The 13,930-nt window shown below is 46.7% G+C and overlaps 1 protein-coding gene across 2 annotated transcripts in view; it reads left to right on the top strand.

Annotated features, from left to right (window-relative positions):
• Positions 1-3,746: 3,746 nt before the first annotated feature.
• Positions 3,747-13,930, top strand: part of SRGAP1 (SLIT-ROBO Rho GTPase activating protein 1) — a 144,021-nt gene continuing 133,837 nt past the window's right edge. For both annotated transcript variants that reach the window (XM_082279813.1, XM_082279812.1), the window contains exon 1: positions 3,747-3,873. In XM_082279813.1, the coding sequence (XP_082135939.1) occupies positions 3,807-3,873 (67 nt within the window). In that variant the 5' untranslated portion in view covers positions 3,747-3,806. The remainder of the gene's footprint in view (positions 3,874-13,930) is intronic.

Here is a 13,930-nt window from a genome sequence, read left to right as displayed (position 1 = left end):
GCTCCAGCACTCTCTGCTCTCAAAATTCATGGGAACTCTGTGGGGATCTTTGGGAACAGGTCTCAAATGACAGGCATTTCTGTAATAATCTTCTGTGTCCTGCAAGTCACCTCAAACGTGGCATTGCAGAGCCCAGGCAGGCTCTGTTCCTGTGCAATCACTATCCTCACAATGGGATTGCAGGCTGTGTAAATCAGTGCGGAATTGAGTCCGGAGACTTGAGCTGCCATGAACATCTTAAAAGAAGATTACACCCATGTAATAATGCACAATCCTTTGCCAATCCCTAAAAGGGGGGGGGGGGGGGGGGGAGAGGGTGGGGGGAAAGCAGGGGGAGGACAGGGACAGGGGGCTGGAATCAGATTTCTCAGCCAGCTCAATCCTGGTTGTCCTGGAGTCCAACCCTAACTCAGGGATCCAGAATCTGTGCAGCTCTGAGCCTGGCACACTCAAGCCAGCTGGGTCCCTGGCCCATCCTTCCTCAGTGGTCTTGCCACAGACACATAGCCCTGACCTGAGTGGCTGAATACAGGGAGGTCAGTCTCCAGAGCCCAAAAGTGGTTTCTTCATAAGCAGTAACACAATTGCTCTGTCTGCAGCTTCTGTTTTGGCTCTGTAGAGCCAGGCTGATCCTCTGGATGCAGGATCTAGTGCCGAGGGAATGGATGGTGTAGGCATGGGCATTCAGCCTATCTCTGCACCGTTCTCCTCAAAGTCTTTCCAGCATAGGCTCAGTGGTAAGAGAGGGCTGTGTCCTTCAGGACTCAGGAGAGGAGGCACAGAACATTTCTACACCTTCAACCACATTTGGACATGTTTTATATGCCCAAGTCATAGACAAGAGAGAAAGGGACTGGCCTGGCTGAGGTGCCAGCCTGCCAACCTCACACAGGGCACAAGGGGACTTGAGCACTGTTCCCTGTCCTGTTTGCAAAAACGCTGTCCTCTGAAAGACCAGACAAGACTTACAGCTAATCTCCAGCTAGTGCCTTGTGGTCCCAGGGAACATGGCCCACTGTCTTGTAAATCAGCCAGTCCCCAGCCAAACAGATGGACTCGAACAGCCAGGAGGCAAGACATCGGCATCAAAGGTTGAGATGAAAATCAAAGTGGCTGGGATTACAGAGATGACTGCTCTTTTGAGGCTAGGCTTCTTATTCAAGGGATATAATTTGACTATCCAACTTAAATTTTTTAATTGGTTTTAGACAATAACTTCCTGTACTAAGATAGCATTAGGTGATCTGAATTGGGATCAGAGCTGGACAAAGATTGCACTGGCAGGGCAAGAGGAAGATATATAATAAAATTACAGAGAACAACACATGAAGAAAGAAAAGGGAACAGGAATCCTGTTACCCTGATCCCCTAGCAGGAAGAGCATGGTACCTAATGAAAGATGAACTGCAAAGGACAAATGTACACTTACTGTTGAAATGCAGAGGTGTGGAAGTGAGCAACTCTAACAACCAAGGCAACGTGCTTATAAGAATTAAAGCAAGAATGTCTTCATGAGTACAGTTAATTGTGCCAGTGATCTCTGAGCACCAGGTCCCCATAGCACTCAAGCTCAAATCCAGCCAAATTACTGGGTAGGTGAACCTTGAACCTTCCCAGTTGCAGATGATCCCACAATTCACTTGTGCTGAAGAGTTAAGTCCTGGCAGCATCAGGGCTAGCTGTCCAAGGTAGGATCTCTTGGAAATTTCACTACACAAATTATACAGCAGCTATCTTTGGAAATTCATTGTGAATAGTGTACATCTTTGCTTAATCACTCCTGGACATCCCTGACATCAGTGGAGGCCTCTGTCTCCAGAATGTCCCCTGCCTGTTTTGAACCTCCTCAGAGCTGACCTCCCTGCAGCTCAAAGTCTGAAGCTGTGCCTTGCTTTGACTTTTGGCTTTGACGCATGAATGACAACACATTCTTTGTTCATCACAAAGTGTCCATCATTCTGCTTTTTCAATGGTTTTTTTTCAGAAAGCTCTTCTCTGGCAAAAGCAAAATTTCACAGCAGCTGGGTCTAAAAGAAAAGTGGGTTGTACAACCTGAGCCACACCTGAGCCCTTCTGCAGTCCCAACCTTACAGCCAGGGACCTTGGACAAGCATGGCTACCAGCTCTGTGAACCACTGTGCTTGACTCCTGGCAGGCATGGTCTCAACTGCACCTGCAGAGCTGGCAGCCAGTTCTCATCCTCCACAGCCTCCAAGGGCTGAACCAGGTTTCAGCTCTTCAGGCAGAGAAGGCTGTCCCCACTACAGCTGGAGGCACCGTGGACCAAGGGCATGCCTGGGTCACTTATGCCCTTTGACAACTCACCTCGTGCTCCAAATTTCAGCTATTCTTGCCCTCCTGGACCACCTTCCCCTTTTCCCAGTCCCAGCTTTGCGGGGAGGGCTGTCCACCACCACTTGCTGGGCTGGAATCCATCCTTCTAAGGCTGACATTGAACGTGACTGTCACACAGGCCCAGCCCCGATGCGTGCCATGCACAGCAGCTCAAGGGAGCAGCATTTTGAGCCTTGCTTGCTTCCCCCAGGAGCTGTGGGGAGTGCCCCACACAGGCATGCTGGCACTCCTGCCCTCGAGAACAAGCTGCACCCGTAGGGGAGCACCGGGCAGACAAGGACGGTGGAAGCAAGACCTGCTGTGCTGAGGGTGCAGCTCTCCCCTTACGTGCTGCCATGCTCTGCCCCCCCGGGTCCGGCCCCCTACGCACACCGGTGCAGCCGTGCCCTGCCTCTGGAGACACTGGGGAGGCACATGGGGTCCCTAAAGGCCACTTGTTCCCCCCGGCTTCCCCCTCCCCGCGCCGTTTGGCGCTGTGCGCAGCACGGGTCTTTAACTTTCCCCGCCGGATGAAGGGCCTTCTGTAGCTGTGCCGCGGCCTCACACCCCTGTTCCCCGAGGGCATCCGACCACCATGTGCTCGATGGGGGCGGCAGGGCGGGGATCTCCCTCCTCCCACCCCCGCCCGAGCCCGAACCCCCCACGGCTGCTGGGCCTCCGGCTGCGGGCCGGCCGGCTCAGGCGGGCGCTGCGCCCACGGGTCTGGCCCGGGGCGGTGGGCGGCCGCCGGCGAGGAGGCGGAACGGGCGGACAAGGCGAGCGAGGACCGGAGGCGGGCGGGCAGGCAGGAAGGGAGGAGACAGCGGCGGGAGGGCGGGGAGAAGTTTATTCCCGGAGACACCTCTCCAGGGCGCGGCGGGGGAGCCGCCCCGAGCCGGCGACTGTTCGCCCCTCGAGGTTGGGACATGCGCCGCGGCGCTGCCGCCCGGGGTTAGTGACGGCGGGGCGCCGGCCCCGAGTTCCCACCCAGGCGAGCGCGGCGGCAGCAGTAAGCAGTGCCTCTGGCGTACGGACTGAGCGCGGCCGCCTGCCTCTCGCCCACCGCTGTCTCCCTGCTTCTCTTCCCCTCTCCCGGGTGCGTGAGGAGAGATAACAATGGTGGGGCGCAGCCGCCGGGCCCCCGCCCTCGCCTAGTGGAAGCGGGTGCCCCGCGGCCACTGCTCCGCCGCCCCGCCCTGCGGCGGCCCCGGGCCGCGGACCGCGTTGCTGCCGGCGGCGGTGCCGGGAGGCGATGGTGCCCGCGCCGGGGTTAGTCTGATCGCCGCTCCCCGCCTCGCCGCCTCCGGTGCCGGCGGTGCTCCCGCGGGGCCAGCGCCCGCCGCCTCCCCGGCCGCCGCGCTCGCTCGGGCTTGCGGCCGCCTGACACAACTTGGGAGCTCCTCCAGAAAAACAAGAATAATTAGTAATAATAATTTAGAACAAGGCGAAGGAGCGGAAGAAGCGAGTGGATAATGTCAACCCCGAGCAGATTCAAAAAGGACAAAGAGATTATAGCGGAGTATGAAAGTCAAGTGAAAGGTAAGAGCGGGGAGGCAGCGGGAGAACCGCCGCGGGGGCCGGGCGTCGTGCCGGCCCCTTCCTCCGGCTGCCGGCCGAACCTCCAGCGCCGGCGGGGCGGCCGGTCCCAGTTTCCCGAACTTCGGGGCGGGAGGGAGCGGCGAGAGGGCGGCGGAGGCTGCCCCCCCCACCCCCCCACCCCCAGCACTCCGAGCGGCGCCGGTGGGTCCGAGGGGCTGGGGCCGGACGGCAGCTGCGGCGGCTCGGCCACAGCCCGGCTCCGGCCGAGCACCTTCCCTTCCTCCACCGACTTCGTAACACCCGGCGGGGGGGGTGGGAGGGGGGGAAGGGGAAAGGGAGGACAAAAAAAAAAAAAAAAAAAAAAAGCTTGGCAATTACTGAGGCGGGAGACAATGCTAAGCCATACCCCTTTCTTGAGGCACATGGCTGGTGTCCTCCACCCTCCCCTTAGGGCTGTAGTTTCTGTGCCGGGCTGTAGAAGATGGCTAATAAAGAATTATCCTTGTCTACTGAATGAGTCCATTCAGCCATCCCAGGAAGTATTTCAGCCTCGCATTGCCCGGCTGTATCGCATTCAACTATTGTGCCAAGGACAGCGCCGGCAGATCCTGGCTTGAGCCACTGACGCTTCCAGACCCTCGAGTTTCCTCGCCTAGCGTTTTCCCTCTGCCAGTGTCTTGGGCGGAACGGAGATTGGGAAAGTAGCGACATGGCAATGGGGTGTGGGTCTCTTGGAGCGCATCCTTCTGGGTGCTGTCGGGGAAAATATTGCATAATACATAAATTGTAAGAAATCCAGTGATGGATGTAAACCTGAAACACGGCATTTAAAAAGCTATGCAGCACCTGAACTCTGCTTTTTAAAATGATACTGGTGCGCTCTTTACATACGTAGGGTGCTCCCTCCTTGGTGCTGCCCACAGTGTGCGATGTGCAGAGATGGAGCGTGTCCTCATGCAGGTCCATGGGCTTCAGGAACAGCCTTCCTGCCCCACGCAGGCAAGGGCTGGGGACCTTCTATATGAGGCATCTGGAAGAGGGTGGGAGGGACCACTCCTCAGCTGTTGAAATATTTATTGACTTTGTGTACTAGCACAATATTTTTTCCTCTTACTCGATCTTATGACATTAATTTTTCAAGGTAATGCTTGTAGTTTTGTTTGGGTTTTTCCTCTTAAAAGTAAAGAGGTAGTTTTTGAATTTTTTTCTTTCTAAGCTTAACTTTTTGTGAAAAATACCTGTCACTATTGAAAGTCTTTTTGTATCCAGAAAAGGATCTAGGCTTAAAATAAGAGATCTGCCAGATAGGTGGGCAGTGAGGGGTCTGAGCTGGCAGATAGGCCACGCTTCAAGTGTCTGACATGGGCAGGTCCAAGACAGTTCTCGCACAGCTGTTGTATTCACTGCCATTGAGCCATTGAAGGGTTGGTGCTTTTGCTTCTCTGTGGACATGGTGCAGATTTGTCTTGGTCACTGAGCATGAAAAATGTTCGAGATCTCAAGCTCATTGCAGAGTGTGCAGACTGTTCTTTACCTCCTCCTAACTTGATTGTTAAAGGCTCAGCCTTTATTATCTGCAGCCAGTTGCTATATATGCCAGTCTTTTCTTTTGAATAATGAAGAAAAAATACCATGCCCTTCAGCTACATATATTGCCTCATTTCAAAAGACACCAAAGATGAAGGCATAAAGTACCACTGATAACCTGGCTGTCCTTTGGTATCATGGTCCCCCGTCGTAATCGCAGAGGGAGGTGGCATTTGTAAATATAGCTTAATAGGAATTTTAACTTGATTTGCTTCTTTGTGGTGGTCTGGGGTGTGTGCAGTCTGGTCCCACCCAACTGTCTTGCCTGAATTGTTGATTAGCAGCCGTTTGAAAAAGTATGCTGGGCTAGCTAAATGTAGTCAGAGATGCTTTTTCTTTAACCAGCATCGCTACAATTGTATTTCAGGTGGCATGAACTGTCTGTGCTAAGATACAAATCTGCTTGACACCAGCTCAGTGATACTATAAAAAAGCAGTGATACCACTGTGTGATACCTTGAAAATCTTTTTGATATTGAGGGTTCAAGGCCTAAGGAATCAGCCCTTGTTAGCCAGCAAGGTAGCTTTAAGGGAATGTAAATTCAGGAAAGTCAGATCCCTATATACTGCTTGGAATTTCTTATATTAGGTTAGGAGAAAGGGTGTGGCCAAATTGCTTTTGCTGCCTCTGATTTCTGGTGTTTGCTGTGGCTAGCTGATTTCTCACTGCTGATGTGTGTAGTTGCTGAAGGATGTGGACAGCTGGGCAGCAGACTGGCCATTTGAGGTCCTCTGGACAGGCGTATACACAGGAGCACAACAGCACGGATCTCCCATACCTTGTTGTGAGACTGCATTGCCCAGGTTGCTGAGCATCAGCGTTAGTTCTTCAGAAAGCATGCCACTGATGTGTGCCTTTGTAAATCGTGTCCTAAGATGTCTGAATATTGATCCTGGAGGAAGAGGGGCCTGTAATGTACATGGCCTGTAGGATGTGTATATGGTGCCATAATTGGAAATGAGGATTTGATAGTGCCATTCTTCACATAGCTTTTCTGCTCTTAACTCCTCAAATAGGAAGCAGTAACAGATGTTAATTGTTGTGCCTGGCTCCTGAGTGGTGTAAACTGACCTCTTCTCCTTGGATTTTTAGCAGTATCACTAGATTCTGCTGTTCCTATATGACCTCTACTAAACCAACAGCCAAAGTCTGTAAATGTTACCTGTTTGTCAAGCTGAAGTAAACAAGGTACTTCTGACTTGTTGGGCAGAACATTTTATTGCACATTTTTTTGCAATGTCCCTGTTCTTCAGTCTGACTTCTCTCAAGACATGTCCCAGTTGAAGCAATAAGGTGTGTTTACTTCCCTGCGCATTGTATAGAAAGCAGAAGGATATTTCTTAAGGATGTCTTAATACCAAAGTTAGATCTGTCTACCTGTTGTTCTGGGGAGATGTAAGAATATTATGATGGCATAGGTACCTTACTTTGTAGACATAAAGGCACCTGGGAAGTAAAATAACTAATAAAATATTCCTGGTCATCCACAGTATCAGTTGTATCTGTGTTTTTCTGAAGAATGTGGTAATTTTATTTGCACTCTGAAGTCATTAGAGGTACTTTTACCAACCTTACAACTGGTGTGGGGGATACAACTAGAGCTAGAACATGGAAGGAATACTTTTTAGATGAGCAACAGACTGGTGGTATGGTTATGAGCCAAGTACTAACTTTCTGGAATATGACCCTGTTAGATTTATAGACAGCACGCCTTAACTCAAGGCTCAATTGACTATAGTAGCCCATCATACCTTTTGTATTCTGGGGACCGGCTGCTCCTTGGTACTGCTGATAATTTCAAGTAGTGTCTATTGATAAAGTTAGTGAGCAGTTCACAGTAGCGAAGAAATACTAGAGCATCCTCTGATGTCCGTGGGTAGATGTCTTGAGTATGGTAAAGGGTGAGCTGGTGAGATCTTGAATACCTGGCTCCCTTTGGAAATTCTCCCCTCTGAAAAATAAATCTGTTGTGGTAGCAGAGGATTGGGGATTTACTGCTCCAGAGCTTTTCAATCATTCATGTTAAACTGGCATGTTTGCATTCTTAGGACTTTCAACTGGCCTTCCATGTGCAGGAGAAATGTGCTTTGACTAGGTAAGCACTGTATTGTCTAATTATCTGGGCCTGTCTCTTCAGAGAGATGATCCATATGGCCTGAACTGTTGGGAAGCATTGGAGTTTAAGTCTCTTAGCCTTCTTAAGCAAATGCATCTCCAACGGAAATGGACCGAGGGAAGAGCTGCTTAGATCCCTCCTTTTTTCACCTTCATTTTTCGGTTGGAAATGACCTAGTTGAAATGCAAGCCCAAAAGCAGTTTGTGGAGGAAGACACTTCCCCAAGATCAATATTTGCATGGCCTTCTTCAGAACAAAATACTTCTATTTTTCATCCCAAAGACTCGGTAGCAGTCTGTATTATATTGCGTAATTAATTTTTATGGAAAACGAAAATTCTAAATTGTGAAACTGAATTTCAGCTTCACATTAAAACAACACCAGGAGCCTCTCTGAGAAAAGGCTGAGTTCTGAAGTACAAATTGGGCTGTTTAGTAAACTGATAGCTATTTTGAATAAAATATTTGTAATGAAATATTTGTTACCTTGGATGATGCCAGAATTCTTGAGGTTTATTTAAAAAAAAATCTGATTAATAGATGCCAGTTTTCAAAGTTCAAGTTTATCAAGTGTGGTTTAGCAGAAATTTTTCTGGTCAAAGAACTTGACCACACACAGGACTCTGTCTGATACAGAAAGGATATGGTTCTCCATGCTGTTTTCCAATTGGAGTTACGTTGTGTAATGAAGTTCCTTATCTTTTCCCCCACCATTTTCTCCTGGCTCTCTGATCCTCCCTTTCAGAGTACAAACTGCCGTTGTCCAGGTAAATAAGTTTGTAGTTGACTGTGCAGCTGAAAGGGGTATCTGCAGATTCAGACAGTTCAGTCATAAACTGAACAGTTTTTTGGTTTGTTTTGGTTTGTGGTGGTTTGTTTTTTTTTTTTTTTGTTAACCAGCGTATTTAGTACTCTTACTCTTCCACGGCTTTCTTGAAATGAAAGCTAAGGAACTTGGTTTATTACTATGCTGTGTACCAAATTATTTGGGGCATGGTCGAACCCTACAAAATGCCTGCTTCCCGAAGGTCGTGACTGAGGAACTGCAGAGGTTTTGATTTCTTAGTCTTTCTAGATAATTAAAGAAAAAAACCATCTTTTCTTCATGCCTTTTTGAAAGTATGACCAAGAGTCAGGAGAGTACATATTTTTTTTTTTCCTGCCTTGACCACACACTGCAGCTGGTATGTTCCTGCACCACAGTGAAGATACATTTATTATTTTACTTGAATTTAAAGGTGAATAAAGTCTTGATTACTATAGCACACGTGAAAAGGTAAGTAGTGAATGGGTTGTCTGAACAGCGCTTCTTTCTTGCAGTATGGCAATCATAGTGCATATTTAATGCATATGTTTAGTAGATCCACATTTTTGTTAGTCTCCAAGATGAAGTTTTGACTTGCCTCTGACGCAATTTGGAAACTTTCTATGATCATTTCTTTGGGGTGTTTTTCCTCTGCGAGCATACTTTCTGTGCAGTTTTGCTGCAGAGCAATGCTCTAAATCATGCTAAGGTCATTTAATTTCCTGCCATTATCTTTTATTGGTCACTTTTTTATGAACTGAAGTTCTACTTGCTAATAAAATTAAACATAGCTTTGAAGTGGCTGCAGTAAGAGAGAATGGGATCTGAATTTCTTTCCATTTTCTGCTTCAGACTTTGCTTGGGTTAGGTCTTGCCTTTTGTGAAAACTGGTCTCCTTGTCAGTCAGAGGTGATGGATGGTAGTGCTGGAAAAAAGCAGGTCAGTGCTGTTGAGACTGGATAAGAAGTCCCCTGCTGACCATTACACAGCCTGTTAGAAATCACTGACCATGACTTGATAGTGCAGCATGTCTGATCTCTGCTTTGGACAGGGATGGACATGGGGGAGAGCACTAATGGAGCTAGGCAGGTGTCAATGCAAGCTCCTGTGGTGTTTGTTCTTCCCTTTACCTTTTTTTTCCCAACCCTTCCTACATCTGTCATGCTATCCCACATCTAACCTTTCTGGTCTCCCTAGTGGAAATCACTGCTACCTTAACTTGTATTAATCCTTATTAGAGTCTAATCTACTCTTACTGCTTGGCTTTCACAGGGCAAAATAGGCTTTGAAAGAGTGTGGGGGGTTGTTTGTGTGTGAGCGATTAGGCTAAATGTGTAGCAGGGCTGCCCGTGCTGGGGGTGCTGCTGCCTCTGCTTCCTGCAGGTTTTAGTCTCATGGCAGCATTTCCTCTGTGAGTGGCTTCTCCCACCTTGCTGTGTACTGACCCAACTCTTCCAGGGGTCTGCCCTGTACTCTCTGCTGTGAGCTGTCTGGGCTGATGTGATAGAGTGCTGGCCATCTGTGAGGCGAGGCTAGCTGACCTTGCACTGTGCTGGTCAGTCTGGGAGCTGTGAGTCATGAATAGCCTCTTGTTCCTGAAGTTATTTCATCTTTTCTTTCCCCGCTTTTTGTCTCTTGGGCCCTGTGCCACACACTCTGAGGTTCAAGAGATTGTGTGGTATGTGTGTAAGTACATACATATGCATGTGGAAGAAGAGCAACAGCTGGAAATTGAAAGCAGTGGTTAAAGGTGCAGTGACTGGCATCACTGCTTGTGTACCAATAACAGGGATGAGGCTGGTGGGCTGTGCAGTAGCAGATACTTGGGATGAAGCACAGAGGGCCATTGCTGAGAGCATGGGTTCATCTCTTGGGTAAGAGACAGAGCTATCTGCACAGGAAGACTGCTTGCTGTGTGTCTTTTACATCACTAAGGCTATATCTGGCACCAAATCTAAAGGAGTTGGTTATCACCGCTTTTTCCTTTGTTTCCAAGACTTAAACAACTGCAGGCTGTTCTGGCAGTTTGTGTGGTGGCTTGGTCCTTTGGGAGTGCTCTAAGACAAACAATTCACTTTGATCTGTTGTAATGGAGCCATAATCCTGAGGCACTACTTCCTCCGGAACCTACTGTTTTCTGCAGCTTGTGGAGAAGTCATCTTCTAGTAGACACTGAAGTATGTCACAAGTGAGTTACATCCACCTGGCAGGCTAAAGGTGTTTTACCGATGCTCTGCCCACTAATCCATCTTGTCCAGGCAAAGCACTCATATTCTCAAGCCATTTTCAGTTAACTTCAGTTCAGTAACTGATCAAGGAAATCTCTTTAAGAACTCCTTGCCTCTCATTTGTTCTCCTCTGTCACTGTTTCTTAGGCATATAGCAGTATGAATTTCAAGATGCAATACTCAGTCTTGCATCATACAACCCACTGGAAACCTGAATTTTACCTGCAGGTGACTGATAAATCCTGAAATTGAGATGTAACGTCATTATGAAAAATGAGCATTTTTGAAATAACCCTAAGCAGATCTGATGTTCTGTTTCCAAGAACTGGCTTGTGTACAGGCATGACCATGATTTCACATTACTCTGTTGTCTTCTCTGGAAGGTGTAAGTGCTTGGTTTAGTTCCTAGTTGGCACAACAAAATAATCCCAGCTTTAGGTGCATGTTAATGAGGTAGGTGTTGCAGGTAGGAAGGGAAAACCCACTAAATGCTCTAAGAAAATGTTGTGGAGGAAGTGTATGCTTTATGATTTGACTCTTTAATAATCATATCTGTGAAATAAGTTAAAGATGGCCTGTGTCATTTACTTCAAACTCTATCCAGTGCAGGACAGTGCTGTTGATTTGACTTTAATGAAGTCTCTCCTAAGGTATGTGGGTTCTTTATCTGTGTTTACCTAGATCATAGCATCTGAATTAGCATCTGCTTTTAATTAAGGTGGTGAGAAGGGAAAAGTACTTCTTCTTTGTCTGTTTTTCTCAAAAAAGATTCAGTAGAACTTGCTTAGGAGTGTGATCATGGATTCACCAGTTAGAATATTCCTGTTAACTTTGTTATGTTATCTATTATTGACCAATAAAACATGCTTTAGTTTCAGTTGCAACCTCCTGAGACTTTCCTTTATAGATGCAGAAGTGCTGACAAGCAGGCAAGGGAGCTGTATTAGCATATTAACCAAAACATTCTCGAAATATACTAGACCTAAGTGGTTTTTTTATTGTGAAATAGAAGTTACAAAAAGTATAATTAGAACACTTATGGTGCAGTATTTCTTGTTAGCTATATTCAGAATAAAAAGCAAATGCAGCTGGCTTACCGGATGATGACTTCCAGGAAGTAATGATTGTAACCCTTTACATAATTAGCTGTTGTGGGAAACAAAACTGACTACAAATTCATGTAAACTATCCAGACTCCTTAACTGACTCAGTGCTTGCTCATCTGAATTACCCTGCATGTAGGATCTGCTAGCAGTTTGTTGGTGCTGTCTTGCATGGGGAGTCTTCAAGATGCTGCTTGTTTCTTCCGGGGTGTCAGAAATGGAGTGGTGCACACTTTTGGCTTTGCTCTGTGTGTAAAACTAAATAAGGAGATGGGCCGATCCCCTTTCATCTTCCAGTGTACATTCTTTAATATGGGAAAAGAAAGCAGTCTCTACTGTTTTAGCTAGTTCCAGAGTATCTGCTTCCTGAAAATCAGAGGAATCTATTCATGTTTACAGAGTACACCAGAAGTCTAATAAGATTCAGTGATAGCTCTCGTATGACTCTGTTCTTTCAACAACCTGTCTTTTTTCAAACCTTGCTGTTCTCTGCTTTTCCCCTCGGATTCTTTTTTAAGCAGAGAGAGGATAAACAATCTAAAGCATCAGGTCAGAGGCAAGATAAAATAAGTGTTCATTCAGTACCAAGATGAGCAGGCATCTCAACTGACACTTTCTAACTCAACAATTAAGTTACTGTTTTACACAATAATGGAGAAATTGAAATGATTAGAAGTCACTTAATTGAATTTTTAAAATATAGATCAGATGATCTGTCATTCTGCTTGTTCTACTGAAGCGAAAAAATACCACCCCAGAAAGACTTTTGCCTTTTGTCATACACTTCAATACTGGTCTCTGTGAGTAGTTGCTGTGACTAAGTTGCTAGGCATAAAGTTACTTTTATTTCTTTGACCGTATTTATGCAAGCGCTCAAAAGGCATACTAAAAAGAAAAAAGTTCTTAACCCTTATCATAGGATACTTAATACAGCAAGGTTGCTGTAAGTGGTTAGACAGCACAGCAAGCTCTACCTCTTGTAAATCACTGATTTGCCAATGAGTAGAAATGAAAGTGTATAAGCTCTTGTCCGTAGGTGCCTTGTGTAGTTTGCAAATTGGTGTCTGCATTCTTGGCTTAACTAATCCTAGTTCCTTGAGAAACCAGCTATGTAGCAGAAATCTAGCTTTTGTGTGTGTTGTGTTGCAAATGGATAATTGGTACATTTAAGAACGTAACAACTGTGTTGTCCTTGCTGCCCAGCAGACTACTTGAGGTTAAGGCCAGTGTAGTAGGGTTGTTGGTATTATGTACCCTTTTTTCAGGCTGTTTTCATGTATTTGTGCCTTCCTAATTTCCAAGTAACAGTGCATAAAATTAGGAGATTCTTAATGTAATGACAGAAAATAGAATCAAAGTGTTAATCTGCTCAGATACCTTAGCATTAAAATCACAACCATGTGCAGAGTGGGAGAAGGTTCCCCTGTGCAGAAGAGACGAGGGAACTCAGTGCAGGTAGCAGGTCCCCACCTGCTAGGTGCTCCTCTCCTCCCAGGGTGCCATGGAGGAGCCTGGTGGCAGCAAGTGCTGTCATGCATGCGTGGCATCACTTCTTCCCCAGCAGCCTGCGACAAGCAGTCTATGTGCATCTGGAGCCGAGCTCATCGGATTATTGCGGACTGTATTGTAATCCTTTAATTGCCAGCCACTTCTGATGCCGTGATATTGTAGTTGTGGGTCAAATCCTGTGCTTCTTAAGCAGTATTCCCACTTTACCTGTGGGATGGTGGAATACACTACACCTTGTGAACTTGATCATGTGGCCTTAATGAGGAAAAAAGCAGCCAGGAGCATACTGTTTCTTGTAGCTCATTGCGTTTTGGGCAGACAGCTGTCAACAAACTTGTTTAAGCTAGAATGTATAAATTTGGAATGGATTAAAATGGAATAAATGGAATAAAATGTTAATTTTTCAGGTTTCTTTTGTGTCTGAGAAGTTATGGGGTGTGAGAGTTGGGCCTTTTATTGTTTTTCCTCCAACCCTCCTGTGAGATTTCTTCCTACTTCAGGTGTCTTTTACCAAGGTTTTAATGCATTATCATGGTAATTGTTTTGAATAACAGCACCCAAGGAAGATATGATACCTGGCCTTTGGGAGATGTTTCTGGTACTTAAGGCAAAGAAAAATACAAAAATGTTAATGGAAAAATTGTGGACAAGAAAAATCGTCTGTATTTGGGCAAGACGCTAGTGCTGCTTCTACCTGCTAACAGCAGAA

Source organism: Coloeus monedula, assembly GCF_965178545.1.
Source record: "Coloeus monedula genome assembly, chromosome: 4".
NCBI classification, from domain to species: domain Eukaryota; kingdom Metazoa; phylum Chordata; class Aves; order Passeriformes; family Corvidae; genus Coloeus; species Coloeus monedula.
The sequence above is the reverse complement of the archived record's forward strand: the minus strand, read 5'-3'. Positions and strand labels throughout refer to the sequence as shown.